At 40.6% G+C, this 15,705-nt stretch overlaps 1 protein-coding gene across 1 annotated transcript in view; it reads right to left on the bottom strand.

The window, feature by feature from the left end:
- The window catches only part of dgat1b (diacylglycerol O-acyltransferase 1b), a 30,914-nt gene extending 15,922 nt beyond the window's left edge, over positions 1–14,992 (bottom strand). The window contains 6 exon segments of the mRNA XM_064946819.1: positions 642–747; positions 998–1,051; positions 5,209–5,293; positions 7,069–7,109; positions 14,086–14,173; positions 14,566–14,992. Coding sequence (XP_064802891.1) covers positions 642–747; positions 998–1,051; positions 5,209–5,293; positions 7,069–7,109; positions 14,086–14,173; positions 14,566–14,786 — 595 coding nt within the window. The 5' untranslated portion in view covers positions 14,787–14,992.
- Between the last annotated feature and the right edge of the window lie 713 nt (positions 14,993–15,705).

The following is a 15,705-nucleotide window of genomic DNA, read 5'->3' as shown; positions in this document are numbered from 1 at the left end:
CACACAGAGACACACTAACTAAACTAATAGTGAAGAAACAAAGAGACACACTAACTAAACTAATAGTGAAGAAACAAAGAGACACACTAACTAAACTAATAGTGAACACACAGAGACACACTAACTAAACTAATAGTGAAGACACACAGAGACACACTAACTAAACTAATAGTGAAGACACAGAGACACACTAACTAAACTAATAGTGAAGAAACAAAGAGACACACTAACTAAACTAATAGTGAACACACAGAGACACACTAACTAAACTAATAGATAAAAAAAATTTTCTGAAAAGCAAGATTTGCTATACAGATGTAGGATCTTAATTTGAGCCAGTTTGCTACTGCAGGGAAAAACATACTGCAGCAACAGGAAATGTAAATGATTATGTGGATTATAATTAAAGAAAAACTTCACTCAGAAACTCTCCTTTGTTATTCTTTTCATTCATCCACAGTTGATACAGTCCCAAAATGTTTTGCATGTCATCAGTCAAGTTTTCAAGATATTGGACTTTCAAGAAGCAACGTGTCACCGACCAAATCATCATGATGATGCAAAACGGAAAGTTCTCTGCAACAGGGTGATCAAATTAAGATCCTACATCTGTAGGCTGACGAGAACACATACAGCAGTACCTGGAGTAATGGACTTCACCATTAGTACGATAGTCACCGGGAAGCATAGTGTGACTGACAGGTTAATGGAATGAACCAGCAGCCCAACACGTTCACTGAAGCAGCCCTGGAGGGACAGAAGACCTGCACGTTAAGGCATAGCCACGGGAAGCAGGGGTGTGGGGGGGCTACAGCACCCTCTGACGTTTCACTATATATTTATAGATTTTAAATCATTAAATAAAAATCACAAAAGTAGTGCACTGGGCCTTTAATAGTCCTGTATCAGCGGACTGATATAGCCATCTGCAGCACAGGCAAAACATTTTTCTAACACTAATAGCAACACTGGTAAGTAAAATCAGAATGAAACTCACCACTGAGAGCCTTCGTTCTGTGTACAAAGCTGCCACAATAAACACGTTGGACACTGGAAGGAAAGACGAGACAAATGATGTCGGTTATCAAAGAATGTTACCAAACAAACACACGACAAGCATGGCGAGTTAACATATACAAGGGAGATGATAAAATAAGACCTTATGTTGTTCCTCCCTACAGTACTGGGGGGGGGGGGTCCACCACTGCCCTGTTAAGATAAACCTGCTGTCACAGCATCAGCTTCTGGGACAAATGAGGCAGCACAAACACAGCATATGTGTTGCATAGACCACCTGCTACTACTGCACTGTTACTGTCCTGCTGCAGGACTGGCAGGGGAGCTCTGCAGTGGAGAGGAAACACACACTTAAGCAAACACAAACACACACACATGCATGAGAACGGACACAAACACACATGCGTATGCATGAGCATGCACACACGAACATGCTTGTATGCACACACAGAAAGAAATGAAAGGCTCAACTATTTTGAATCGTGGGATTATCTAACTAGCTGCAGGGCTGCCTCTCGCTCCATATCATGTCATGTGACCTGGTCATTGAATAATGTTTTTCTGCTGTGTTTTGAAGGATGCATCATATAATCAATTCTAAAGGCCTACAGTATTCAAAATGTCAAAGGCCTGATGGAATAGGTTGAGGTGGACATTTATGGAAACCAACCTTCAATAAAACAGAGAATAAAATACAATAGTCTTCTGTCTCTAACGCCTTGGCAACTTCTGTGGAAACCAACCTTCAATAAAACAGAATAAAATACAGTAGGTGTCTGTCTCTAATGCCTTGGCAACTTCTGTGGAAACCAACCTTCAATAAAACAGAATAAAATACAGTAGGTGTCTGTCTCTAATGCCTTGACAACTTCTGTGGAAACCAACCTTCAATAAAACAGAATAAAATACAGTAGGTGTCTCTAATGCCTTGACAACTTATGTGGAAACCAACCTTCAATAAAACAGAATAAAATACAGTAGGTGTCTGTCTCTAATGCCTTGGCAACTTCTGTGGAAACCAACCTTCAATAAAACAGAATAAAATACAGTAGGTGTCTGTCTCTAACGCCTTGGCAACTTCTGTGGAAACCAACCTTCAATAAAACAGAATAAAATACAGTAGGTGTCTGTCTCTAACGCCTTGGCAACTTCTGTGGAATCCAACCTTCAATAAAACAGAATAAAATACAGTAGGTGTCTGTCTCTAACGCCTTGGCAACTTCTGTGGAAACCAACCTTCAATAAAACAGAATAAAATACAGTAGGTGTCTGTCTCTAATGCCTTGGCAACTTCTGTGGAAACCAACCTTCAATAAAACAGAATAAAATACAGTAGGTGTCTGTCTCTAATGCCTTGGCAACTTCTGTGGAAACCAACCTTCAATAAAACAGAATAAAATACAATAGTCTTCTGTCTCTAACGCCTTGGCAACTTCTGTGGAAACCAACCTTCAATAAAACAGAATAAAATACAGTAGGTGTCTGTCTCTAATGCCTTGGCAACTTCTGTGCCAACCTTCAATAAAACAGAATAAAATACAGTAGGTGTCTGTCTCTAAGACAATAAAACAACACTGGATCAACCTTCAATAAAACAAGAATAAAATAAATATGTGCAATGCATATAAAACCAGTGCCTTCTGAGGGCCAACCTTCAATAAAACAGTACTAAAATACAGTAGGTGTCTTGTCTGCTAACCCAGTACTGTACTATATAGGGAGTCCCCTGTCTGCTAAAACAGAATAAAATACTGTAGGTGTCTTGTCCCTAGTCCTCTCTGTAACTGTACTGTGGGACTCCAACCTGTCAATAAAACAGAATAAAATACAGTAGGTGTCTGTCTCTAATCCCTTGTCCCATAGTCCTTCCTTCTGTACTGTATAGGGAGTCCCTTGTCCCATAGTCCTTCTCTCTGTACTGTACTGTATAGGGAGTCCCTTGTCCCATAGTCCTTCTCTAAAACTGAACTGTATAATCCAGTCCCATAGTCTGTCTCTGTACTGTACTGTATAGGGAGTCCCTTGTCCCAACCTTCAATAAAACAGAATAAAATACAGTAGGTGTCTGTCTCTATGCCCAACTTCTGTATAGGAACTCCAACCTGTCCCATAAAACAGAATAAAATACAGTATAGGTGTCTTGTCCCTAGTCCTTCAACTTCTGTAATGTACTGTATAAAACAGAATTGTCTACAGTAGTCCTTCTGTCTGTACTGTACTGTATAGGCAACCCTTGTCCCATAGTCCTTCAATAAAACAGAATAAAATACTGTATAGGTGTTCTGTCTCCCATAGTCCTTCAACTTCTGTAAACTGTACTTCAATAAAACAGAATAAAATAGTCCTTCTCTCTGTACTGTACTGTATAGGGACTGTCTCTTGTCCCATAGTCCTTCAATAAAACAGAATAAAATACAGTCTCTCTGTACTGTACTGTATAGGGAGTCCCTTGTCCCATAGTCCTTCTCTGTACTGTACTGTATAGGGAGTAAAACTCTGTACTGTACTATAAAGGGAGCCCCTTGTCCCATAGTCCTTCTCTCTGTACTGTACTGTATATGGAGTCCCTTGTCCCATAGTCCTTCAACTTCTGTAAACCAACCTTCAATAAAACAGAATAAAATACAGTAGGGACTCCCTTGTCCCATAGTCCTTCTCTTCTGTACCAACCTTCAATAAAACAGAATAAAATACAGGGTATCCCTTGTCCCATAGTCCTTCTCTCTGTACTGTACTGTATAGGGAGTCCCTTGTCCCATAGTCCTTCTCTCTGTAAAACAGTACTGTATAGGTATCTCCTAATGCCTTGTCCCATAGTCCAACCTTGTACTGTACTGAATAAAATACAGGGTGTCCCTTGTCCCATAGTCCTTCTCTCTGTACTGTACTGTATAGGGTGTACCTTGTCCCATAGTCCTTCTCTCTGTACTGTACTGTATAGGGAGTCCCTTGTCCCATAGCCTTCTCTCTGTACTGTACCTAATAAAACAGGACTAAAATACAGTTGTCCCATAATCCTTGGCTCTTCTGTACTGTACTTCAATAAAACAGAGCCCCTAAAATCCCATAGTCCTGTCTCTAATGTACTGTACTGTATAGGGAGTCCCTTGTCCCATAGTCCTTCTCTAAACTGTACTGTATAGGGACTCCCTTGTCCCATAGTCCTTCTCTCTGTACTGTACTATATAGGGAGTCCCTTGTCCCATAAAACTCTCTGTACTGTACTGTATAGGGAGTCCCTTGTCCCATAGTCCTTCTCTCTGTACTGTACTATATAGGAGTCCCTTGTCCCATAGTCCTTCTCTCTGTACTGTACTGTATAGGGAGTCCTTGTCCCATAGTCCTTCTCTCTGTACTGTACTATATAAGTCCCTTGTCCCATAGTCCTTCTCTAAAACTGTACTGTATAGGGAGTCCCTTGTCCCATAGTCCTTCTCTGTACTGTACTATATAGGAGTCCCTTGTCCCATAGTCCTTCTCTCTGTACTGTACTATATAGGGTGTCCCTTGTCCCATAGTCCTCTCTGTACTGTACTGTATAGGGAGTCCCTTGTCCCATAGTCCTTCTCTCTGTACTGTACTATATAGGTAGTCCCTTGTCCCATAGTCCTTCTCTCTGTACTGTACTATATAGGGAGCCCCTTGTCCCATAGTCCTTCTCTCAGGCCTACAAATCAGCTATATAACAAAAACGTTATTTAAAATGTAAAAAAGATGTGTGTTCATACACACGATAAACATTGACAGAGAGGCAGAAATAGCCTTTCCAAGATGATTCAGGATGTACTCAAGAGTTAGCCATTCCACCTGATTCACAGTGTTATAGTAACAATAGAGTAAAATATGTTAGAAAATGCCTCTCAAGAAATGTCAGCGTCAAAATACAAAAACGTAGATCTCAGATATGTAAGCATTGTGACCAACTGAAATGGGGTTTCTATGTACATGGCCGGCCCATAAAATAGGCCAGGGGATGGTCTCAGGAGACAATGCAATAGGACAGCCTGTAATGACCTGCCTACAGATCTAGTGTGTAATAAAAGTGATAGTGTGTAAGGGGGAGTGATCAAGTGTGTAGGGTCTGGGGAATGATAGTGTGTTGGGAGAGTGATCTAGTGCCTACTGGGAGTGAGGGGTAATATCCAGAAGGACCCTAAATGACATGCTAGAGCAGAGTAAAGTCCACGTCCCGATAACAAGGCACGCTGCAGGCATGTTGTAGGGGTCCTTTATGAATAGAGAAACTACTTGTATTGGGTCCACTAGAATGCCATACCTAGAAAAACAGAACACTGTGGTTAGACACTCACAGCTCAGCTGAATCAAACCACAGTCTGATTTTATATCTTGTGTGTTTTTGTTCTACCTTGTTATATTTAGCATTACATTGTTATTTATTATTGCATTGTTGAGATTAGAGCTGGCAAGAAAGACATTGCACTGTACTTGTGCATGTGACATGAAAACTGATTTCAGCCTTTCAGTTATCAGAATGCTGCAAGTGTAAGTGATGCAGCATGTTTGACTGAATCAGGCACAGAACCTCCTATCTTACTTTACAGTAATACATGACAATGTACCCTCCTTACAGTAATACATGACAATGTACCCTCCTTACAGTAATACATGACAATGTACCCTCCTTACAGTAATACATGACAATGTACCCTCCTTACAGTAATACATGACAATGTACCCTCCTTGCAGTAATACATGACAATGTACCCTCCTTACAGTAATACATGACAATGTACCCTCCTTGCAGTAATACATGACAATGTACCCTCCTGTACAGTAATACATGACAATGTACCCTCCTTACAGTAATACATGACAATGTACCCTCCTTGGGGTAATACATGACAATGTACCCTCCCAGTAATACATGACAATGTACCCTCCTTACAGTAATACATGACAATGTACCCTCCTTGCAGTAATACATGACAATGTACCCTCCTGCAGTAATACATGACAATGTACCCTCCTTGCAGTAATACATGACAATGTACCCTCCTTACAGTAATACATGACAATGTACCCTCCTTACAGTAATACATGACAATGTACCCTCCTTGCAGTAATACATGACAATGTACCCTCCTTGACAATGTACCCTAGAATACATGACAATGTACCCTCCTTGCAGTAATACATGACAATGTACCCTCCTTTATAATACATGACAATGTACCCTCCTTGCAGTAATACATGACAATGTACCCTCCTTGCAGTAATACATGACAATGTACCCTCCTTACAGTAATACATGACAATGTACCCTTTTATAGTAATACATGACAATGTTCCCTCCTTGCAGTAATACATGACAATGTACCCTCCTTAGTAATACATGACAATGTACCCTCCTTGCAGTAATACATGACAATGTACCCTCCTTGCAGTAATACATGACAATGTTTCCTCCTTTCAGTAATACATGACAATGTACCCTCCTTGCAGTATACATGACAATGTACCCTCCTTGCAGTAATACATGACAATGTACCTCCTATCTTGCACAGTAATACATGACAATGTACCCTCCTTGCAGTAATACATGACAATGTACCCTCCTTACAGTAATACATGACAATGTACCCTCCTTGCAGTAATACATGACAATGTACCCTCCTTGCAGTAATACATGACAATGTACCCTCCTTGCAGTAATACATGACAATGTACCCTCCTTGCAGTAATACATGACAATGTACCCTCCTTGCAGTAATACATGACAATGTACCCTCCTTGCAGTAATACATGACAATGTACCCTCCTTGCACGCCTTGACAACAGTATGCCTTTAGTAAGCAATGCCTGGCAGCTCCCTATAGGCTGTTACTGTGCTGGGCATCTGTGGACAGTCAGGAGGCATCGCGCTTGCAGTAGCGTACAGGACAGCATATGGTCTTAGCAGTGAAGGGGCCTTACATTCCATTCTCTGAAAACGGGGCCTTTACTTCGAACAGTCAAATGACAGCCATAAGACTACACTCTCCTTTCCCCCTCTTCTCTTATGGCAAGCTCCTCATAACATTCTGTACTTACTTTAAAAGGTTTTCCAAGAACAGACGGGCATTGCTTAAGACCTACAACAAAAGAGGGCTTGTAAATTCATTGCATCCTTGAAAATACAGTTTGTTTCACTTGGTAGAAGCATACATACATCATATGATTAAATGACAGTGTCTCTTCTCCACTGTAGTTTCTAGTTTTATTAGACGTATATACGCGATACACATGTTATATATCGTCAAATGTCTCAGTAGAGTAAAATGTTAAGCATAATAATACAGGAATGCACAATGTATAGTTCAATATCTACACCTACACATGTTTTGGGGAAGGGGGGATTGGGGACAGTGTGGGGAAAAGTGTTTAAATGATGAGGTATTTAGCAATCATAATGAGAGTGTTACGCGGGGTGGAGCAGGTGAACCGAAGTGCAGACTCAGACGAGGAGACAGGAATACGGTAACCAAGGTATTTATTGAAAAGCGGGGAGAGAGGAGAGAAAAGCAGCGTCCGACTGGGGAAAACAGGCAACACAGGATAACAAGATCTACGCAGGAACAAACGGCTTCAAATGCAGACTGACTGAGCAGAGGCTACGATCTAGCAGCGTGGAAGTGTCAGGGCTGAGTATTTGTAGAGTTCTGATTTTGGAACAGGTTGCAGCTGGTGGGGATCTGCTCTGACCCCAGCACATCTGCCTCCACTCCCACAATCAGATACACCCCCACAGAGAGAGAGAGAGGGAGAGAGCTCTGGGGGAGTGGCGGCAGGTTAGGGAGACACAGGATGAGAAGTAGACAAGGGCAGATGTAACAAAGAGTCTGGTAGCAGCAGTTGTGATGTGTGTGTAGCATGAATATATGAGGGTGTGTGTGGAGTTTACATGTATATCTGTGTAGGTGTGAGTGAGTGCATGTGTGCTAAGGTGCAGTATTTATTTTCCACTGTAGATGCACCTAACTCCATAAGAGAACAGGAGGAAACTCCATTAGAGAACCGGAGGAAACTCCATTCGAGAACTGGAGGAAACTCTATAAGAGAACCGGAGGAAACTCCATAAGAGAACCGGAGGAAACTCCATTAGAGAACCGGAGGAAACTCCATAAGAGAACCAGAGGAAACTCCATAAGAGAACGGGAGGAAACTCCATAAGAGAACGGGAGAAAACTCCATTAGTGAACCGGAGGAAACTCCATTAGAGAACCGGAGGAAACTCCATAAGAGAACCGGAGGAAACTCCATAAGAGAACCAGAGGAAACTCCATTAGTGAACCAGAGGAAACTCCATTAGTGAACCAGAGGAAACTCCATTAGTGAACCAGAGGAAACTCCATAAGAGAACCGGAGGAAACTCCATAAGAGAACCGGAGAAAACTCCATAAGAGAACCGGAGAAAACTCCATTAGTGAACCGGAGGAAACTCCATTAGAGAACCGGAGGAAACTCCATAAGAGAACCAAAGGAAACTCCGTAAGAGAACCAGAGGAAACTCCATTAGTGAACCGGAGGAAAGTCCATTAGTGAACCAGAGGAAACTCCATAAGAGAACCAGAGGAAACTCCATAAGAGAACGGGAGAAAAGTCCATTAGTGAACCGGAGGAAATGCCATTAAAGAACCGGAGGAAACTCCATAAGAGAACCAGAGGAAACTCCATTAGTGAACCAGAGGAAACTCCATAAGAGAACCAGAGGAAACTCCATAAGAGAACGGGAGAAAACTCCATTAGTGAACCAGAGGAAACTCCATATCAAGGGGACTTTATTCATTTTATGAATACGTCCAAAGGCCACGCAATATACCTCAGGAAACCCTTTAAGGCCAGTAGACTGTAACATTTTACACTATACCTCAGTAAACCCTTTAAGGCAGTAGACTGTAACATTTTACACTATACCTCAGTAAACCCTTTAAGGGCAGTAGACTGTAACATTTTACACTATACCTCAGTAAACCCTTTAAGGCAGTAGACTGTAACATTTTACACTATACCTCAGTAAACCCTTTAAGGGCAGTAGACTGTAACACGTTGCACTATACCTCAGTAAACCCTTTAAGGGCAGTAGACTGTAACATTTTACACTATACCTCAGTAAACCCTTTAAGACCAGTAGACTGTAACATTTTACACTATACCTCAGTAAACCCTTTAAGGGCAGTAGACTGTAACATTTTACACTATACCTCAGTAAACCCTTTAAGGGCAGTAGACTGTAACATTTTACACTATACCTCAGGAAACCCTTTAAGACCAGTAGACTGTAACATTTTACACTATACCTCAGTAAACCCTTTAAGGGCAGTAGACTGTATACTGTAACATTTTACACTATACCTCAGTAAACCCTTTAAGGGCAGTAGACTGTAACATTTTACACTATACCTCAGGAAACCCTTTAAGGGCAGTAGACTGTAACATTTTACACTATACCTCAGTAAACCCTTTAAGGCAGTAGACTGTAACATTTTACACTATACCTCAGTAAACCCTTTAAGGGCAGTAGACTGTAACATTTTACACTATACCTCAGGAAACCCTTTAAGGGCAGTAGACTGTAACATTTTACACTATACCTCAGTAAACCCTTTAAGGGCAGTAGACTGTAACATTTTACACTATACCCCAGTAAACCCTTTAAGGGCAATAGACTGTAACATTTTACACTATACCTCAGGAAACCCTTTAAGGGCAGTAGACTGTAACATTTTACACTATACCTCAGGAAACCCTTTAAGGGCAGTAGACTGTAACATTTTACACTATACCTCAGTAAACCCTTTAAGGGCAGTAGACTGTAACATTTTACACTATACCTCAGTAAACCCTTTAAGGGCAGTAGACTGTAACATTTTACACTATAGCCCAGTAAACCCTTTAAGGGCAGTAGACTGTAACATTTTACACTATACCTCAGTAAACCCTTTAAGGGCAGTAGACTGTAACATTTTACACTATACCTCAGTAAACCCTTTAAGGGCAGTAGACTGTAACATTTTACACTATACCTCAGTAAACCCTTTAAGGGCAGTAGACTGTAACATTTTACACTATACCTCAGGAAACCCTTTAAGGGCAGTAGACTAACATTTTACACTATACCTCAGTAAACCCTTTAAGGGCAGTAGACTGTAACATTTTACACTATACCTCAGTAAACCCTTTAAGGGCAGTAGACTAACATTTTACACTATACCTCAGTAAACCCTTTAAGGGCAGTAGACTGTAACATTTTACACTATACCTCAGGAAACCCTTTAAGGGCAGTAGACTGTAACATTTTACACTATACCTCAGGAAACCCTTTAAGGGCAGTAGACTGTAACATTTTACACTATACCTCAGGAAACCCTTTAAGGGCAGTAGACTGTAACATTTTACACTATACCTCAGTAAACCCTTTAAGGGCAGTAGACTGTAACATTTTACACTATACCTCAGTAAACCCTTTAAGGCAGTAGACTGTAACATTTTACACTATACCTCAGGAAACCCTTTAAGGGCAGTAGACTGTAACATTTTACACTATACCTCAGTAAACCCTTTAAGGGCAGTAGACTGTAGACTGTAACATTTTACACTATACCTCAGTAAACCCTTTAAGGGCAGTAGACTGTAACATTTTACACTATACCTCAGGAAACCCTTTAAGGGCAGTAGACTGTAACATTTTACGCTATACCTCAGTAAACCCTTTAAGGGCAGTAGACTGTAACACGTTGCACTATACCTCAGTAAACCCTTTAAGGGCAGTAGACTGTAACATTTTACGCTATACCTCAGTAAACCCTTTAAGGCAGTAGACTGTAACACGTTGCACTATACCTCAGTAAACCCTTTAAGGGCAGTTTGGTTTAGTTCATTTCTATGCACTAGACAGGGCGAGGGACGTCAGAGATGTCTGTTAAATTTATTGCACATTGTGCAGTGATGGGCATCTAAAAAGTCCATATAGGGAGCTAAAACGAAGGATTAAATTGAAACTTCAACTGGAGAAAACTCCAACTCGGTTGCTGAGGTGAAGGATTAAATTGAAGACTTAGTGGTGATGGAAACTCCATCAGTAGCTCGTTGCTATGAGCTGAATGACAAAGTTGCTAGGGTGAAAACTGTGGTTGAAGCTGGAGGAATTATTGCATTTTCATTGTCGATTTCGTTGCACTTGCCTATGAATCACATTATTATGAACAGTACTGACGTCAAACGGAAGAACCAAGGACAAGGGTGGTTCCTAATGTTGTGAGATTCTCGCTAGTGTTTACAGAACAACTGGTTCTGAGAGATTAGGATCAGGACCTGCAGTTGTAACAGTAAGCAACTGTAACAAAATGGATGACTGCATTGTAGCCGTTATTATGAACACATGTTGCAATGATTGCTAAGGCTACTAATATTAAAGTGTGTATACTTATTTAAAATGTATGTAGTTCTGTACCTGTCTATTTTTTTATGTTAATAAAAATGTCTATTAATGTTATGTATTATCACTTTATGTAGTTCTGTCCTTCAGCTGTAATGGTCTATTAATGCCATGTTTGATGTGGACCACAGGAAGGGTAGCTGCAGCTTTGGCTCTAGCTAACGGAGATCCTAATAAAACAACAAATACAGTACTATTTCTGGAACTCAGCTTGACAGCTAAAAGATTACGTGTTTGCAAGTCAAGATAATCACTATCTTGATTTTTAGGTCTGTCTTGTGATTCTCTCCCTCCCTCGTTGAACATTTTCCATTTTGGATTGTATTATCTTATTATGGAATACAAAGACTTCTCCGCGTTCAATGGGAATTTGAGAAGAAGTTCAAAGAATGAACAAAGTACTGTGATGACAAAATGATCTTGTTTCAGAGAGTGGATTATCAACCGTTTTAGAACTGTGAATTTATTCTCCATGGCTTTGATGGAGGGGACTAAGCTGGCGTTGCTCTAGATTGGACGTGAATTCAGATCAACAAACTAGCTGTTGCAGAATGATTACTTTAGATAGAATCTCAATACCATATTTCCCCACAATAGTTCCACATCTGAATGTCAGTGTGTTTTTCTAAGGGAATGGTACCACCATGTTTCCCTAAGCATCATCAAACCATCCTTGAACTCCAACATCTCTCTCTAAAGAGTAAAACAATGGTTTATGTGGTTGTATTGAGACTCACTGCAAGCTCGAGGAATGGGAATGTCCTGCTGCTTCCCATCCTCTCGCACACTGACTTCAAAGACAAACTGAATTAGCAAAACACAAGGTTATTAACAAAGTGATTAGCTAACTATATAGCTAAGCGTTACGTGTCCCACTTTAGGATTGGACAGAATAGTCTAGTCCAGTAAGTGCCACGGCACAAGTGCAATGTACCTCTACTATCCTGCGTCTAGTAAATTAAGCCAAAAGGAATCTTACAGAATATCAGATTATTACATGAAAGCAGGATGACCTTGGCCTCACTTCAATCCACATCACCTCCTTCGGCAGGAAAATCATTAAAAGACAAAAGAATATGATTTATGATTTTGTCTCACTTTCATTGTAATCTTGTTTAAATAAAAGAACAGGAACACAGAGTAGCCTCGGGCTAGATATATAATCCTCTTGAGGTGTTCTGAATAAGTGTCTGGTGTCTTTAAACACTGTGGTTTCAGGCCCAGCGTGGGATGAATATGCCTTCTGGTGAGACCTGGGGACACACACCCAGCACTGCACAGTGATGCTCTCTGATCGACTCCTCTTGTCGGAGGTAAGCCAGTTAAGAACTAATTCTTATTTACAATGACGGCCTACACCGGCCAAACCCGGACGACGCTGGGCCAAAAGTGCGCCTACCCTACGAGACTCCCAATCACGGCCGGTTGTGATACAGCCTGGATTTGAACCAGGGTGTCTGTAGTGACGCCTCTAGCCTTAGACCACTGCGCCACTCGAGAGCCCCTATGTTTTAAAGGCTACAGTCACAACAGACACCCTGGTCTAAGCACTGTTTAAGATGAGGGGTAGTGTTCTACTAAGCTATATGGAATTATTTTTAGAAGGTCATACCAAGGACCATTTTTTTTATTTGATTTAGAATTTTAAGACCTATTGAGGTATAAAAATAAAATAATAAAAATATTTGATGAAAAATGTTATTTTGCCTTACTGTGTCACGTCCTGACCGTAGATTGCTGTGTCTGTTTCTATATTTTGTTTGGTCAGGGTGTGATGTGGGTGGGCATTCTATGTTTGTATGTCTAGGTTTTGTATTTCTATGTTTTGGTTGGGTATGGTTCTCAATCAGGGACATCTGTCTTTCTTTGTCTCTGATTGAGAACCATACTTAGATAGCCTGTTTTCCCACTGTTAGTTGTGGGTGGTTATTTTCTGTTTTAGTGTTTGTTGCACCTGTCAGAACTGTTTAGGCTATTATTTTTGTTATTTTGTATTCAGTGTTCAGTCAGAATAAATAATATGAACATGTACCACGCTGCGCCTTGGTCTTCACCTTCTTCTAATGAAAGTCGTTACATACTTCAATTTGCCCATACAAACACATTTAATAACAGATTCAATACATGGAACAACAGATAGTCCCCCCAAAGAATCTAAAGGAAGTTTGTTCTGAAGTGTCTGTCCCATATCTGAGAGTTTTACTGTAAACTATATTATTTATTTTTTATATGTATAACTTATTTTTGCACTAAACAGTCTAAGTCCTGTCTAAACCGGGGGTCTACTAAGCTATATGGAATTGTTTTAAGGTCATATCATGGATCATTTTTCTATTTGATTTTGAATTTTAAGACCCCTTGAAGTATCAAATTTTTTATTTTTTACAAAATTATTAGATGAATAATTTTCATTTGGCCTTCTACTTCTATTAGCCCATACAAACGCACTGTATAACATATTCACTACATGGAACAACATAGTCCCCACCCCCAAAACAATGATTAGGTATTAAGATGTAGCCTAAGAGGGAAACCTGGCCAGTGATTGTGGTGTTTACACTGACCTGAGTGTTGTTGAGCAGACTGGAGAATTAACTGAGACTCTCAGTATGACGTTGCAGAACAAAACTTACCAGCATGACAACACACCAGTTGAGGACTCCTCTGTAGTTTCTATAACCACTGGCAGAGCTCAACAGGGACTCCTGCAACCTGTGGCAACTGAGGCATGAAGAGACGTGGGATAGTTTGAATACGTGCACACTCATTTACTGTACTGTACAACAGCTATAGTTAACTGATCTGAAATACCCTTCCCAAATGACGTCCGCAACACACCACCGACTTCCCTTCGAGATTTGTAAAAAAAATAAAACGTTTTAAATGAACCCCTTTTTATCCCAATTTGACATATAGCCTATTGGACCAGCATGGGTGACATATAGACAATGCGAAATGGTTAAAATTACATTATTCATTCTACGCCATTATAAATAACTGTTCATAAGGGAAGATTGCACAAGTGGGTGAAGTAATACATAGTCTTGATCTGTTTTTCCTGGCATTCACCCCACTATAACGACACGTCTGGGTTTTGTTAGTTAATGCCTCACCTCTGTCTATCACTAGGAACATTTATTCGTTTCTTCCTTTCTTTTGACGTGGTAGAAGGCAAATCGGACACGTTTCGCTTCGTTACAATGTTGCCGCTGTCACTGCGGCCGTTAACACTTTCATCAACTTCTGACCGCCCATTCACTTGTTTCAAAGGAACACATTTTCCAGTGGATATAGTGGCTCTTCTTTTGCGGATAAGGGCCCCTGATTCTTCCATGATATCGCCGATCTTCAGAGCTCTAGATTCATTTGACGTCTAGCCTACTTTGCAGGCAGCTATAACACATGCCCACTCTTGACAAACATCACACAGTCATAGAGAGCAAGAGGAAGTTGGGATTGCAAAACGCGATATGTCAATAACTGTATGAATACTGTAGTTGTAGTGGGCAGCAGACAACAGTTCCGTATTGACTGTATACGTAAGAATGTGGCGTGGTGGAACAGAACCGTGGAGGAGTGGCAAGTCTGACGACGCTGGTTGGACTGCTGCCAGTTATGAAGGTGAGGGCTTTATTAAGTTAGGAACAGATCGCAATTTAATGGAGGGGGGTGGTGCAAAATAGGAGAAGGTTGTTAAACTTTTTGTGTTGCTTTGGGGAGAGTTTTTATTCGGCACAGGGGAGGCTAGTATGTTTTCTTTCCTGGTTAGCGTTCACACTTTTGTAGGTTTTACTATATAATGTCTTCCATATAGCCAAATGTCCTCATCTGCTTTTTTTTACTATATAATGTCTTCCATATAGCCAAATGTCCTCATCTGCTTGCATGCGCCTCTCCTATATCAAGGTGCTTTCGTACTTCCCTTATGTGCTATAGGCTTTTCAGTTTTCTGTGTGCTTACTTTTGCTATACAGGTCAGTATAGTCTACACTCTAAATATTAGGGGTTCAACAAGGGTTCTTCTAAGATCCTCAAAGTTATTTGAAGAACCTTAGGGTTCTTGACACTGGAAATGGCCCCCAAAATGTTCTTCCAAGAACCCCATAAGAGGTGGGGTTCATCGAGGAACCTCCTTAGTTTGTGGGGCTTCTTGCAGGAACCTAACTGCCCAACTGAAACATTTGAATTTGAAAGGACAGCAGGTGCAGACACTTAACTGAAAAATGTAAAGATTTAAGGTACGTTTGTTCATT

Source organism: Oncorhynchus masou, chromosome 29 (assembly GCF_036934945.1).
Source record: "Oncorhynchus masou masou isolate Uvic2021 chromosome 29, UVic_Omas_1.1, whole genome shotgun sequence".
NCBI classification, from domain to species: Eukaryota; Metazoa; Chordata; class Actinopteri; order Salmoniformes; family Salmonidae; genus Oncorhynchus; species Oncorhynchus masou.
This window is presented reverse-complemented; position numbering and strand designations above follow the sequence as displayed.